This window comes from Anabas testudineus, chromosome 18 (assembly GCF_900324465.2).
Source record: "Anabas testudineus chromosome 18, fAnaTes1.2, whole genome shotgun sequence".
Taxonomy (NCBI): domain Eukaryota; kingdom Metazoa; phylum Chordata; class Actinopteri; order Anabantiformes; family Anabantidae; genus Anabas; species Anabas testudineus.
In genome coordinates this window covers 15638884-15653720 of record NC_046627.1, presented here as the reverse complement: position 1 = coordinate 15653720, position 14837 = coordinate 15638884, and the positions used below count along the sequence as shown (strand labels likewise).

Genomic DNA, 14837 nt, shown 5'->3' with positions numbered 1-14837 from the left:
CGTCTCATTCAGCACTGATTTAACCAGCATAAACAAAATATAACTTCCCTTTGATTCCCTGATTGGTATAAAGTTACTTTTTTCCCAGTTTCCTTCTTTTATCTGTCGTGATGGCCTAATTTACATCAAACGTAGGCTACCATAAAGCACAACAGGCTTTTACTCTTGCATGAGTGTGCACACAAAGCCTGCATCACTGCAGCAGGCTCAGAAGGAACGGCAGGAAAACATTTTAAGAGTAATTGTGTTGTCGCTCTAAGTGTGAATGCATAACATTTGACAGCTTTAGCTTTTCTTTTTTTTTTTTAGTTTGTTTTGTTATGTATTATGGACTGAACCTGAAAACCCCTGAAAAACAAAGTCCCCTTTGTTGATTGTGCAAATTCTGAAGAGTATTACCTATGTCTATGTGTGATGTGAGAATGTGACGCGGCACATCATCTCACATCAGCTGGAAGTGCGCAGCCTGTAAAAGTTGTTTCTTTGCATACAACTGTGGGGTGCTGTCGGCTATCCAGCACTTTGTGCAATTCTGTATATCCGTACCGATGGTGATACCAGTATCTTGTGCATGGTGATCGTGTTGGTGTTAACCCATTCACCACCGGAATTTCTAAGCCTTGGACTGTATGTGTTAAAATGTGTTTCCTTAGCGTTCATCAAACAATCATAAATGATCTACTGTGTGTAGAAGCAGATGTAATGTGTGCTACAAAAGAGCCTTCTGCTAATGACCGTATTACTGAAAATACAAATGCTAAAACCGTCAGTCTGTTTGCGTTTGGCAAGAATAAAGAACATTTTTCTATAAAGGCCTTTGGTTGTTCCATTTTCTGCTCGTTCTTCACACTATGCTTTGTGTTTTCCAGTACGACGGGTGCCACCGCGATTCTCCATTCCACCTACAGACAATGAAATCATGCCAGGCGGTAGTGTCAATATTACATGTGTGGCTGTGGGTTCTCCCATGCCATACGTCAAGTGGATGCTGGGTGCTGAAGACCTCACGCCGGAGGACGATATGCCCATTGGACGAAACGTCTTGGAGCTTACAGACGTCCGGCAGTCGGCCAACTACACCTGTGTGGCAATGTCCACCCTGGGGGTGATAGAGGCTGTAGCACAGATAACAGTCAAAGGTAGGACTGCTTCTTATTGTTATTTATAATTAAAGCATGCAGAAAAAAATTCCAGGGCTCAAAAAGATTCATCCATGTACTTAAAATACATATTTCAATTTGCAGCTAGTACTGTATATGCTAGGAGCAGACTATCCGAGTACAAAATACTGGGAGTGCTTTTGAGAAAGTTATTCACTTCTCACTACAACAATCATTGCTAGAGGATTCCCTAAAGCTTAAGACAAGCCGCGGCACTAGCCTCAATGTATTAGATGCCAGATTGAGAATACAGCGAAGTGCTTATCTCTCAGCTGGAGAGCAACAGAGCCCACAAGCTCACCATTTCTGTTAGAGGTAGGGAGGAGGGGGCACGAGCAGGGTGTAAAACGTAGCGAGCATTGTTTGGTGTCCTCTGTAGGCACGGTACTTATCTGAGTGTAATCATATCAACACTGCAGAGAACCAGAAAGATATCCCAGACTAGTGTCGCTGTGTTCCCGTGCACACGAGGGACAGCCGCTCTCACACACATGCACACACACGCACACACAGCTTTGTTTTTTGCTAGACGTAACATAGAGATATTAGTCACAATATAACAATCTGGCAGCAAGCTCCCCCAGAAGTGTACTTCAGATGGCATATAAAGACAATTGCCCCGATATCTTTTGCCATGTGCCACTGTGTGGGAAATTAAAGCAATAAATTTACCTGCTAAATTATTGAAGTGACAAACATTGGGAAATCGTAGATTAATGGTGAAGCCGTTCCCTGAACGTAGGGTGTACAACCCTTACATCCTACAAAGTTTTAATTAAAACTGATTTAGGAATAGGCTATCCACACCCTCCCTCACAGAAAGCAAACTATGTATGATTCTCTTTCCATCAACATGAGTTGCAATGAACTGGCAAATGTCTAATCAATATAATTCAAACAACAACTAATTAAAGTAAATTCTCAGTGTCCCAAAACAGAGGAACTATAACTATGTGATGTTTTTTGTGTTTTTTTTTAATGTAATAATTATCATCACAGCATTACCCAAAGCCCCTGGCATCCCTGTGGTGACAGAGCGCACAGCCACCAGCATTACACTTACTTGGGACTCTGGCAATCCTGAACCAGTGTCCTACTACATCATCCAACACAAATCCAAGTACTCAGACGACTCGTATAAGGAGATCGATGGCGTAGCCACCACTCGGTACAGCGTGGGTGGCCTCAGCCCGTACTCGGACTACGAGTTTCGGGTGGTGGCGGTCAACAACATTGGACGAGGGCCACCCAGCGAGAGCATTGAGGCCAAAACAGCTGAGCAGGCACCCAGCACGGCACCTAGGCAGGTCAGAGGCCACATGCTGAGCACCACCACAGCTGTCATCCACTGGGAAGAACCAGAGGAGGCTAATGGGCAGATCATGGGCTACAGAGTCTACTACACCATGGATTCTACCCAGCATGTCAACCTGTGGGACAAGCAGATTGTTCGGGGGAATAACTTTGTCACCATCCAGGGCCTCATCCCTAATAAAACCTACTACATCAAGGTTCTAGCCTACACCTCAGTAGGTGATGGACCGCTTTCTCAAGACTTGCAGATCATCGCTAAGACAGGAGGTGAGCATTGCTTGTTTTTATTGTGCAAGAACCAAATGGACAGTTAATAAAACCAGAGAAACTGGAGAAAGTGTCACAAAAATTTTTGCAGCAACATTTTGTAGTCAGTGATGCTCATTAGTGGGTTATGGTTGTTAACCAGAGCTGCAAGTACACAAATATCTTGAGGCTGCCAACAAACGCTTCAGCTGGCTTCAAGTGGGAGAAATGTCAAACATTAACCAAGAAGAGATTTAACAGCTTTGTTGTTGCGATTTTTTTTTTTTGTCACCATGAAATAACTGCATACTATGTGTCTGCAGTGGACTAACTTGGCTGTAATGTGTCAGCGTTCCTCTGAAATACAATTTGGCTCTTGCAGTGGAAACTAAAACCCCAAAGTGGCATCTGTGCGAATATGACTGTAATGATAACAAACTGTAAAAAAAACACGTAGAGCGTTTTGGATTCATCTCTTCTTTCCAATTCCAGTTCCCTCCCAACCAACCGACTTCAAAGGAGAAGCCAAGTCCGAAACAAGCATTTTACTTTCGTGGATAGCCCCAGCACAGACTGGACAGGAAAATCAGATCACGGGATATGAACTTGTTTACAGGAAGAGGGATGACAAAGATGAGGTAATTTTACTTTTTTTTTACTTTAGCCATTCTGAATACCAGTTATTGTTTAAATATCATATGACAACAACATAACAGCATATGAAATACTACCAAGGTCAATAAAAATCACTGTGCAATATTATGACAGCCACCATTTTGTTATTCAATGTGGAAATGTATTTCTTGCTTACTTACTGCAATAATACTAATATCATAAATAATTGCATAAGGCAAAACTATGAAAAGTTTGTAACTAAATTAAATAAATAACACTGGATATTATAGATCATATATAGATTATAGTTCTCATTTTTATAATAATAAAATCTGACCAGTATACAACATTATGAGACATTTGTTTGTTGTTATGCCATAACAAGATGTGTGGCTTAATAATGAAGCAATTTGATTGCAAATTCACATTTGCTGTGTGACAACTATTATTTTGGGCACTTTGACTTTGTTTAGACACTAACTTTATAGTGAAAGTTTGTGCAAAATAATCTTACTTATTAAGCAAAGGCTTCTGAACAAATTTGCTTCATTCCTGGGAATGATATATACCACCACTACTACACTGTTTATCTTACTGTACCCTCAAATTCTGAAAAAGCAGTATGTTTATATTGCCCTTTTTATCATTTGAAACCTTTTTTTTTTTTTTTTCCCTACAGAAACATATCAGCTTTGAGCCGACCACAACATACCTACTGAAGGATTTGAAGCCCTTCACTACATATACTTTCCGGCTTGCTGCCCGTAGTAAACATGGAGTTGGAGCTTACACCAATGAAATCTCTGCAGAAACTCCACAGACACGTAGGTCTTCTTCCTTATCAGAAAGAGTTTCAAACTATTTGGGAAGGAATACATTTTCAAATGCATTCAGAATTTTACGTATACTGCAAAATCTATAAAGCGACAAGAATGTTAGGAAACTCTTGGGGAGAGATAAACAGAACAGAAGTTTTTTTCTTTAAAAAGGTTGATGCATTTGAAAATAGCAAAGATGTGAACACTTGAACTAATACACCAATGTTATGAGGTCTACCTGACCATGCAGAAGTTTCCACTTTGAAAAGATTGCATGGGCAGCGTACCCAGGCTTTCCTGTGAAGTCAGGAGACAAGGCTGTGCAAAAACACTATTGACTCAAATGAATAATACATCATTGAATTATTTATATGAATGGCCATATTTGCATTGCCCAACTGTTTTTATAAGTCAAAAAAGGCATAGTCTGCTTTTAAGAAGCCTTTTCTCTTGACATTGCATGTTTGCCGAGAATAAAAGAATAGAAACATTTAGAGACCGAGCTTTCTATGTAGCTACCCTGCCAAGAGGTGTTTCTCTGGATTTTAAAGGAACTTTTCCATTTACTTAAGGCGTGGGCATTGATATTAATGCCCAACTCTAATTAGAATCAAGGAAATCTTGAAGTAAGGATATCATAGAAAGCTCAAAGCAAGTTTTGTCTCTAGTTAGGGACATTTCCACCCAAAAGACCTCAGATTTATGAAACATTTATTTAACACTAATTAATTCAACTGTTACTTATAAAATTCAAATAAATGCAATGCAGTATTGCTTGTTTTGATTAGCAGTCAAAGAAACACCCTCAAAAGCATATAATAAGTGAAAAAACCCACTGAACTAGTTGACTTTGAAAACCGGAACATAAATCTGAGGTCTCTGACAGACAAGGGCAGAGATCCGGTAGGTATGAAAGCTCAAAAGTTCAAACTCTGCCTAGATGTATGTTCTGAGGTAAACGGTGAAATTAATTTAAAAAAAAGACAAAGTGCATGCCAATGTTATCAGAATCTAATAAATCAGTCATGTCTCCTTGGGAGGTTCTCTGTTGTACAATCAGGCTTTTACCACAAACCAACAGGCTTCGGAAAGGTTGGTGACAAATACAACATTTTTCTATTTTAACCCAGTTAAAGCATCAACCTTTATGTTTTTGGATTGATGGTAACTGCTTGCCAAATTTGTCTTAGTTGTTACCTTTATTTTTTGGAATGATTGATCTTAAATCATTTGTGAATTTCAGAATTGATTGATCTAAGGAATATTGTATTAGGATATGTGATATTTATTTCCCCTTTGTTTTTATAACTTTTTTCATGATAAAGGTAGGTCACGTATTGTGAAGGTGTCCCGTTTCCACTCAGCACCATCCATTCATCATCACTTTGTACAATTTTGTGCCGTTTTATTGCCTTCTGTTATGTCTTGATTTCTGATATTTAATTTATTTATAATCCTTTTTTCATTTATTATCATGATGTTGCGTTTTTCCTCATTTTGTATCATTTTATTTTCCTCTTCTTTGTTTTTCCCCTTTGTTCTGTCAATTCCTCCATCATCACCCTGATCAAAACAAAAACTGAACCTACTTTAAAACTACCTAAACGCAACTCAATGAACGGCCTGACTAAACACCAACGACAACAAAACAAAACTACTTGCTCCAAATGTGACCTACCAACCAGAACCCTCAGGCCCACCACAGGAAGTCAAGTGCTACAGCCCCAGCTCCACCAGCATCCTGGTAAGTTGGTGGCCACCTCCTGTGGAATTACAAAATGGGATCATAACGCAATACACCGTGCAGTACGCCGCAACTGAAGGGGAGGATACTACTACTCATCAAATCTCCAACATCCCTCCGGAAAGTTCCCGCCATCTTTTGGAAAACTTGGAAAAATGGACAGAGTACCGTGTGACGGTTACTGCTCACACAGATGTCGGAGCAGGACCGGAAAGCCCGCCACTGCTCGTCCGCACGGAGGAGGATGGTATGTGTTCGCTAAACAAAGCGCCAGCTGCAAATCCAGCCTACCCCTCTTCCCCTGTCAAATACTAACAACTTCGTCTTTATCTACAAATCCCTCTTCTTTTTCTACCCTCACTGCCTGCTTCTAATATGAATGTCGCTACTTGGTACTTGATCCCCATAGTGGACTATAAACTTTTTCCACCCAAACAAACTGACTCACTTTCTCAAAGCACCTTTTTGGGCTTTTTTTTTTTTCCTTATGCTGCACAATTTCAACACATGGTATGGTGTTTTCAACTGCAGGCCTCCAACTTCCAGTCCCAACTGTCATTTTTGACACTTTGAAATATTCTCTGCAGACTTTTTGAATGGCAGGATTTTTATATAGCTCACTTTTTTTTTTGTTTTTCTAAGAACTTGGCAAAAAGACAAGTTCTGGACAGTGGGGATAACAAAAGGTGGAAGGATTTTTTTGAAGGCCATTTTTTTAAAATATTTTTTCTCTCCTCATGCGATAGTCATTTTTTTTTCCTTGCTCCATAGCCAAAATTCTTGGTGTGCTTCAAGCATATAAACTACTTGAAGACTCCTTTGGCTCCACTTTTCTATTTTGGCAAAACACATTTTTATTCCATGTTTTTAAAATCCACTCTAACCATTTTTAATGTTTCAAGATTAGGTCAGTCGTCAGACCTGTTTTTGCTGTTGTTTTTTTCCCCCTTACCATTGTTGAAATATTGATGTCATGCAGTGCTTGTTGCAGTTACTGCACTTTTGTGATTTTTTTGTCACTGCAGCATTTTGCACTACGGCTTTGGGCAAGATTTAAAAAGAGGGTGAAGGGGTTCTGTATAATTTTGACCTTTTTTCTTCTATCCCATGGTGTTCCTCCAGTTCCTAGTGGGCCACCTCGTAAAGTTGAGGTGGAGGCTGTCAACTCCTCATCAATTAAAGTGATCTGGCGCTCACCGATGCCCACCAAGCAGCACGGTCAGATCCGAGGGTACCAGGTGCACTATGTCAGGATGGTTAATGGGGAGCCCACAGGACAGCCAGTCATCAAGGACATCCTGATTGATGATGCCCAGGTACAACACCCTCCTCAGCCAGCTACTGCATTGTCTCGAAAACATAGTACTTCTTTCTCTCTCACACCTGTATGCCCTACAATAGTCTTTCATTTGGAGAAGAAAAAAGTTCCTTTTCATCACACATCACAAATTAGTAACTGAACCCTAAATAGCGGTTTTGCTGTAATTATCTTTTTAATCAACAAATACATTTGATGGTTGCAGACAAACTCTGTGTGTCTATTTTCTCACCAGTGATCAGTTTCTGTACCTGGCTTTATTTTGTGTCTCTTTTCTCTCCATACTCTGATCATAATCAGTGGGAATATGATGATTCAACTGAACATGTGAGTAGCTAAACTTGATGAAGTTTTCCATCTTGTTTCCCCCTACTGTCATCCTCTGCATGAATGGCACGTGTTTTGTGAAATTTTGAGTTTAAGGCCTGATTTTTCAACAGACTGATTTAACCTTTCTCAGATTTATTTATTATTAAACTCCTGATGCAACTCCTAACAAGCATTTTATTCAGAGGGAAACTCAAACAAAATTGAACTAACAACAAATGTTGACTTTAAAGATTTGAATTTATTTTGTGTTTGCTGGTTATGCTGTTGCCTTGCACACAAAAGCCGCACTGCCCAGTTATTTATTAACTAAAGCTTGCATGTGTTTGCTATCTCCTCCGTGATAATTACGCTGACATCCCATCTCACTTTTATCTTTCTGCTTACTTATATCTGCAAATAAGCAAGCGAATATCCTGCAACTTAAGTCCTGCAACTTTTACAGGAAATGATCATCACAGAGCTGCAAGCTGAGACCACATATTCTGTTACTGTGGCAGCCTATACGACCAAGGGTGATGGTGCACGCAGCAAACCCAAACTGATCACTACCACTGGCGCAGGTAAAGTAACTGGAATCACTGCTGACTGAAAAAAAGTGGTTCTGATAATAGCCCATATTTTTTATGTAAAACTGCATTTATACTTTGGAAAGCAATAGACCTTTAAAAAGCACATGACTAATATCATTGTGAAGTATGAGTGCACGTCAGGCTTGTTCTCCATGTCCATAACAAGTTGTCTGTTCCTCCTGGTGCTTAGTTCCTGATAAACCTCGGCTTATGGTCAGCACCACCAATATGGGCACAGCTCTCCTCCAGTGGCATCCCCCAGCATTAACCCACGGGCCCCTACAAGGATACCGTCTCCGCTTTGGCCGCAAAGACGTGGATCCTTTGACTGTCATTGAATTCCCTGAGCGAGAAAACCACTACACTACCAAAGAGATCCATAAGGGAGCCTCATACACTTTCCGCCTCTCAGCGCGCAATAAGGTGGGCTTTGGTGAAGAGACTGTCAAAGAAGTCACCACAAATGAGGATGTCCCGAGCGGATACCCTCAGAGCATTACAGCAGAGGGTGCCACCACCTCCACCATTCAGGTCAGCTGGCAACCTGTTCTACTGGCAGAGCGAAACGGCCAAATAGTGAAATATGCTCTGCAGTATAAGGACATCAACAGCCCACGCAGTCCTTCAGAACTGTTTATCACCGCCCCGGAATCAACAGTGATCCTGGATGGCCTTAAGGCAGATACCACTTATGATATTAAAATGTGTGCTTTCACCAACAAGGGCTCTGGTCCCTATAGCCCAAGTGTCCAATTCAGGACACAGCCTTTGGATCAAGGTAGGACCAGTCCCTGAACCTTTGTAGCCCTTTCCTCTTTAAAATCAACCTTTCCCTGCGCAGTTCTTTCCAACAACAGCAGCTTCTTCCAAAAATGCCATATGACAGAAGTTGACAAAGTATGGGATCATCCACAGGACTCTGATACTAATATACTGCCCCACACTTAGCCTCACTCTAGTCTAAGCATGATTTAAGATAAAACTAATGTGGAGTAAGTATGTATGTCTTTGTGTCTTGTCAAGCAAAGGTCAGTCATTAATTTAAGATTTGGTGTTGGTAAGAAGGTAAGAGGACAGTGCTGAGTTCAGTTTAGTACTAATTTCAGCCTGGTTTTGAGCAAGACATTCTCAGGTAAGCACTGGTGTGGGACCAATGGTGAAAATAAATGAAACCAGATGTTTTGTGTCTAAATCACCTGCTCCCCCTTTCTTTTAGCAGTGTTTGCAAAAAATTTTCATGTGAAAGCTGCCATGAAGTCATCAGTGTTGCTGACCTGGGAAATCCCGGACACCTACAACCCAGCTCAACCTTTCACGGTGAGCCTTGCCTAGATCAAGACATCTTTAAGTGTGCTGTGGTAAAAATATTTTTTTCCACAAACAAGACTTCTATATAAAACATCAACTCATTTATACACAGATCCTCTACGATAATGGTCAGAGTGTGGAAGTGGATGGGAAACTAACACAGAAGCTAATCACTGGACTTCAACCCGAGACACAGTACTCATTCCTCCTCACTAACCGCGGCAACAGTGCTGGAGGTCTGCAGCACCGCGTGTCCACAATGACGGCACCGGACGTCCTTCGCACCAAACCCTACCTGATAGGAAAGACCAACTCAGACGGCATGGTGACTGTGGAGCTGCCGTCTGTGCAAACATCCGAGAGAGTGAGGTGAGTAGAGATGATCAGACTAGAGATGCTTTGGATTTGCTTGACATTAGGGTTGCACATAAGTGTGGATGATTCAAATTACCAGCTGAGACTTGCCAAAAAATATCTTATACTTTGTTAGTCAAATCAGGACTTTTATTAGCAGTGTGATGGCTTACAGAGTAATACAGCAGACGAGCGTGGCAGGTTGTAAACATTAACAAGTCTTGTCTCAAGGTCTACTCGTTGTTTGAGTAGCGCCCTACTTGCCATTGTCTGTTTCTCTGCTAATGTCCATAATAGACCATTATTTTCTCGATGCACAGCAAAATGAAGTTCTTGCTGACCCCGTCGGACGAATCTTCCAAAACACAGTTATTAGTATTCGTTGCTACATTTCAGTGGAGTATCCACTTCACCTCAGTCATTACCCGCTGAAGTAGCCCGACTCATGTAAGCATACTCCTCTAAGCCCTATAAAGTCTATAGGCTTTCAACAAAGCCCGGGGTTGTCAGAGGGCCAAGGAGCACATCCGTTTGCCGACTGACGCTTCAAGCCCATCTTGGATTTTTTGATCTTGCTGGATGCACTTAGTCCACTGTTTCCCATGCCAGAGCTTAAGCTAATTAGTTTCCCATTAGCCTGCCACACTGTCTTTCTGGCTAACACTAGCTAGTGCAGCGCCCAACCAGGAAACCCAACTCTGGCAGAAACTGTTATCTCTTTGCCACACTGAAGAAGGGATGAAAATCCCTCTAATTATGTATCTTTTCCGGGTCCGCAGAGGTCTCCCAGTGAGCCCACGGAGGGCAGAGTGAGCTGTTCATGTATCTCCTGACTGAATATGCTTAAGTTAAATAAAATAACAATCAGAAATGTGTCCCAATGAAGTGATAAAGAATCATGCTGATAATTGCTGTGCATTTTTGCAATTGCATCTGGTAAACAAATCACTCACTGTTATGCAAGCGGACATTGCAGGCACTGGGTAACGTGATGTTTTCTTCTTGCTTTTATTTACTCTTTTGTTCGAGCAGTGATCTCTGACCTTCTCTGTTCTAACATGCTGTACTTTTCATGTTATTTTCTAGGGGATATTATATTGTGGTAGTGCCTCTGAAGAAGCAGCGCACTGGCAAGTTTTTTAAGCCCTGGGACAATCCTGATGAGATGAATTTGGAGGAGGTAGGTCTAAAGAATACGCTCATATTATTGACTCAAGTTATCAGGAAAAGAATATTACAAATATGCCGTGTACGATCCGAGATGCTGTGGATGGCTTCTTAAAAGAGGCTGCATAACTCCACACCTAGCATGTCTCTTTATTTCTGAAAAAAAAAGGAAGTTGAGGCAGTTAAGGGGGGCCAGGAGGAACAGGAGATGAGTCTTGCTGATTGACGCAAATAGCTGCAGAGAGCACTGTTCATATGGAAATGAGAACATGAAGTAGCCATCAAGTGCACTGAAAACTCAACCCCCATCCCCACCTCCTCCTCTTTGTGTCTGTGGTAATTACCTGAAGAGCTGCATCAGGCCTTCGTGTCTCTACTCATTCCAGGCAAACCTAGGCTACTGCATATGCACAAAGCACTTCACAACTTTTATATTTAACCAGTTCAGATAATGAATGAACTTGCAAGCATCTTCACGGTATGCATGATTCAATATGTAAGCAACTGAAGGGTTTTTTTTTTTTTAATAGCTGTGTATTGTAAGCTGTGATTACATGTGCACCTTTAGATGCATCGTGAAACACAGCAAATTAACGGTGCCATGCATTTTGTGCAGCAATCTCTTTACTAGAATTGTAATAAAAATAGAAACTTAAAAAAAAAAAAGTTTTTCACCATGAGCTTTGTTTTAATTTGTATTGTATAAATCGTACAATACATCATATGTTAAGGAGTGTCAGAACACACACACACAGGCTTCCCACCTGGCACTGTCTTTACACCTCGTACCCATAGGCCCGTGTCTGTAGCCTTGACCGATGGCCCTAAAGTCACCCCCTCTGTTAGAATTTATTTGTTTGTCAATATTGGCACTCACCTTTTCACAACATTTCCCAAGGGCAGCTAGATTTAGCCGTGTTGACAGGAGAGATGATTGAAGACATTATCGGGCCACCACCAACAGCCCCGCAGCCAAAACAGAGCACACACAAGAACACACACACACATATCAAATGAATGACAGTCGCACGCAGCGTGAGCATGCATGCACGCGCGCTCATTTGTGCACACATCTAAGAGATAGGAAATCAGATGCCCAAACATCTGGCTTGATTAGCATAATTATGATTTACTCTGTACTCTAAGTTTAGAGTCAGATGATACAGACTTGTTTGAAGGACACGCTTCCGAGTTTCTGTCAGCTATTTGGTATTAATATTCCTGTTAACAGGGGGAGTACAGGTGTCGTTATTTGCTTTGTGTGACGACAGTCGGGTGATTTTCAACAATAATATGCGATATTTTCAGTTTGATAATATACTTTTGCTTTACTTTGTAAAACATAGCCATTTGATGATAGGAGTAATGTTATGTATTGTCGGTTACTTTAACTCTTTAGATAGTTCATTCATATTTATGAAACAATGAATTACAAAATACAGTAAACACACCGCTAATCAAATCCAACAATAAAAAAATAAAAGTCCCTTGATTCTATTTGTCTGCATCTTTAAGCATTGTATCAACAAGAAAAAAAAATAATTGAGCTATGCAAGTTTTAAATTAAATCAGTGTTTTGTTTTTTTTCCACTGTTTGAAGCTGTTGGATAATCCCCATCTTTTTTTTTTTTATATGCTGGAAATCCACACAATCTTTTAATCTCGCAATCTTTTGTAGTGCAAAAAAACAGATGAAATAAGTCATTGATCTTTTCTGTAATGTTCTGCCTTTCGCAATCAGCGTTTTCAGCTCAGCAATCACAAAAAGAAGAAGAGAAATCTAGATAGACAGATTTGGTTTTCATGTGTGTGTGTGTGTGTGTGTGTGTGTGTGTGTGTGTGTGTGTGTCTGCTGGAACGTGTCCCTGTGTGTGTTATCGACTGTCTGCTTCCTACTCCTCACTGTAGCTGCTGAAGGAGATAAACCGAACTAGCAGAGGCCTTCGGTTCCGGAGGCAGGCTGAACCCAAAGCCTATATTGCTGCATACTTCAAAGACTTGCCTAAAGAGTTCACCCTGGGAGATGGCAAGATCTACGGGGACTTTGAAAACAAGCAACTCCAGAATGGCCAGGAGTACATCTTCTTTGTGCTTGCTGTTCTGGAGATGTCTGAAAATGTGAGTCTGCCCTCTCTTACACACATATTATCTCAGTATTTTCCACATATATCTCACATTTAGCTTGTGATAAGCTCACCTGTGGTGCATTTCTTCTAGGGGCATCATATATTTTTTTCGCACATTAATATACACTGAATCTTGGAGGAGGGTCAGAGTTTGCTTCTAGTCAGACTCTCAGCCCCTTGTGAGGCTTTGACTTGAAAACTTAGAGCTGCAGCCGGCCGAAGAAGCTGACCCTTGCTTCTTTAGGGAGAGAAACCTTTTAAGATCTTAGCTGATCACAAGAATACTTTGATAACAGAGCTCCTCTTTAATTTTCCCCCACGTGCAGTCCACCTTATCTACGCCGCTGCAGCTTGTGTGTATGCGCGCATGTGTCTGTCTGGACAAACGACGAGAAAGCTGCCTGATTGTGCTACCGCAGGCGAGATGATGGACTTGATGAGCTGCAGGGTCTATAGTGCTGCCTCACACACTCTCCATTAACCCTGAGTTCAGGTAGAGCAAAAATGATAATGATGGACTGAGGGAAATCTCTAATTTGCCCACTGAAGCATATATTTTCTTCCCACAAGACCGTTTTTTAATCTTCTCTTAGAATGTGAAATAGTTCAATCAAGGCTCCTGCTTAGGTGAGATATTGAAGATAATTCTGATTGGAGCTGCAGCTTAGCAGAAATTACAATAAAACTTGGCCAATTTATATTGTTGGTCATTCTGTCTTTGTCGGAGTCTTGTTAGATATGCTCTGTAGTGTGGACGGTTTTAATTGAAGTTTGGCAGTAGTGCTTTTAATATCCCAAATAAGAGGACTTATTTCAGCCTCCGCAGGTAAAGTTCTGGAAGTTGACGTTAACTTATTCTGTTTATAGAGGTCATTTTTAATATGAGTAGGTGCATTTATTGGCTCATTTTATAGTTTGTAATCTTCTGTTTCTTATCATGGTTGCTGGTCTCAATACAGTTTTCACCTGTGGCCCTGACTCACGTTTTTCGTGACGCCCATTTTACATATATCGCCCCCTGGTTTGCTTTTTCTCTGGCTCAGATCATGTACGCCACCAGCCCGTACTCCGACCCAGTCGTTTCAGCCGACATTGACCCCCAGCCAATCATCGACGAGGAGGAAGGCCTCATCTGGGTAGTGGGCCCTGTGCTAGCGGTCGTGTTCATCATATGCATCGTCATTGCGATCCTCCTCTACAAAAGGTAAGAAGATGAAACGATACAATGGTGAATTGATTTCCAAACGTGGGGGCAACTGCTTTAACACTTGTCATCATGTGCATAAAATATTGATACACATTCACACACACTACGAGCAGATGGTGCAACTCATACACTACATTCATACATCAAACTAGCACAATTCAATTCAATTATCTCTTTCAAATGCAGACGCTAAATGTAAGATTTTACCTTTAAACCTTTTTGATCTTTCACACTTTTCATGGCCCTGAATGTGAGCAGTGGCCACACAATAAATATCAGATGAGTAAACCCAAGCACACAGCTTCCCAAACTGTCAAGCCATGAAATATGGACGACCACAATCCTTCACACAGAGGCATGCGTTGAGTGGGAGTCAATGAGACACATTCATCTAACCTCTGCAGGCGCACACATACACACACTAACTAAAAAGATGTAAAACTATAGACGGCACTTACAGTAATGCACCTTCAGCCCCTAGTGGTAGCCACACCTCGTGCTGTCATTAGTCAAGCATAGCAGGGGCCAGCATCCCAGCCAACCCGAACCCTTCCTCTTCTA

General features: G+C 41.2%; 1 protein-coding gene across 24 annotated transcripts in view; it reads left to right on the top strand.

Moving 5' to 3' along the window:
- The window catches only part of LOC113157074 (protein tyrosine phosphatase receptor type D), a 315285-nt gene that overhangs the window by 277755 nt on the left and 22693 nt on the right, over window positions 1-14837 (top strand). For 10 of the 24 annotated variants that reach the window (XM_026352322.1, XM_026352319.1, XM_026352318.1 and 7 more), the window contains 14 exons: window positions 870-1139; window positions 2160-2741; window positions 3213-3358; window positions 4015-4159; window positions 5839-6144; window positions 7020-7213; window positions 7516-7542; window positions 7988-8105; window positions 8305-8892; window positions 9331-9431; window positions 9535-9791; window positions 10863-10956; window positions 12852-13061; window positions 14113-14273. In XM_026352322.1, the coding sequence (XP_026208107.1) occupies window positions 870-1139; window positions 2160-2741; window positions 3213-3358; window positions 4015-4159; window positions 5839-6144; window positions 7020-7213; window positions 7516-7542; window positions 7988-8105; window positions 8305-8892; window positions 9331-9431; window positions 9535-9791; window positions 10863-10956; window positions 12852-13061; window positions 14113-14273 (3199 nt within the window). The remainder of the gene's footprint in view (window positions 1-869; window positions 1140-2159; window positions 2742-3212; window positions 3359-4014; window positions 4160-5838; window positions 6145-7019; window positions 7214-7515; window positions 7543-7987; window positions 8106-8304; window positions 8893-9330; window positions 9432-9534; window positions 9792-10862; window positions 10957-12851; window positions 13062-14112; window positions 14274-14837) is intronic. The other 14 variants (XM_026352333.1, XM_026352332.1, XM_026352329.1 and 11 more) reach the window with 2 other exon arrangements.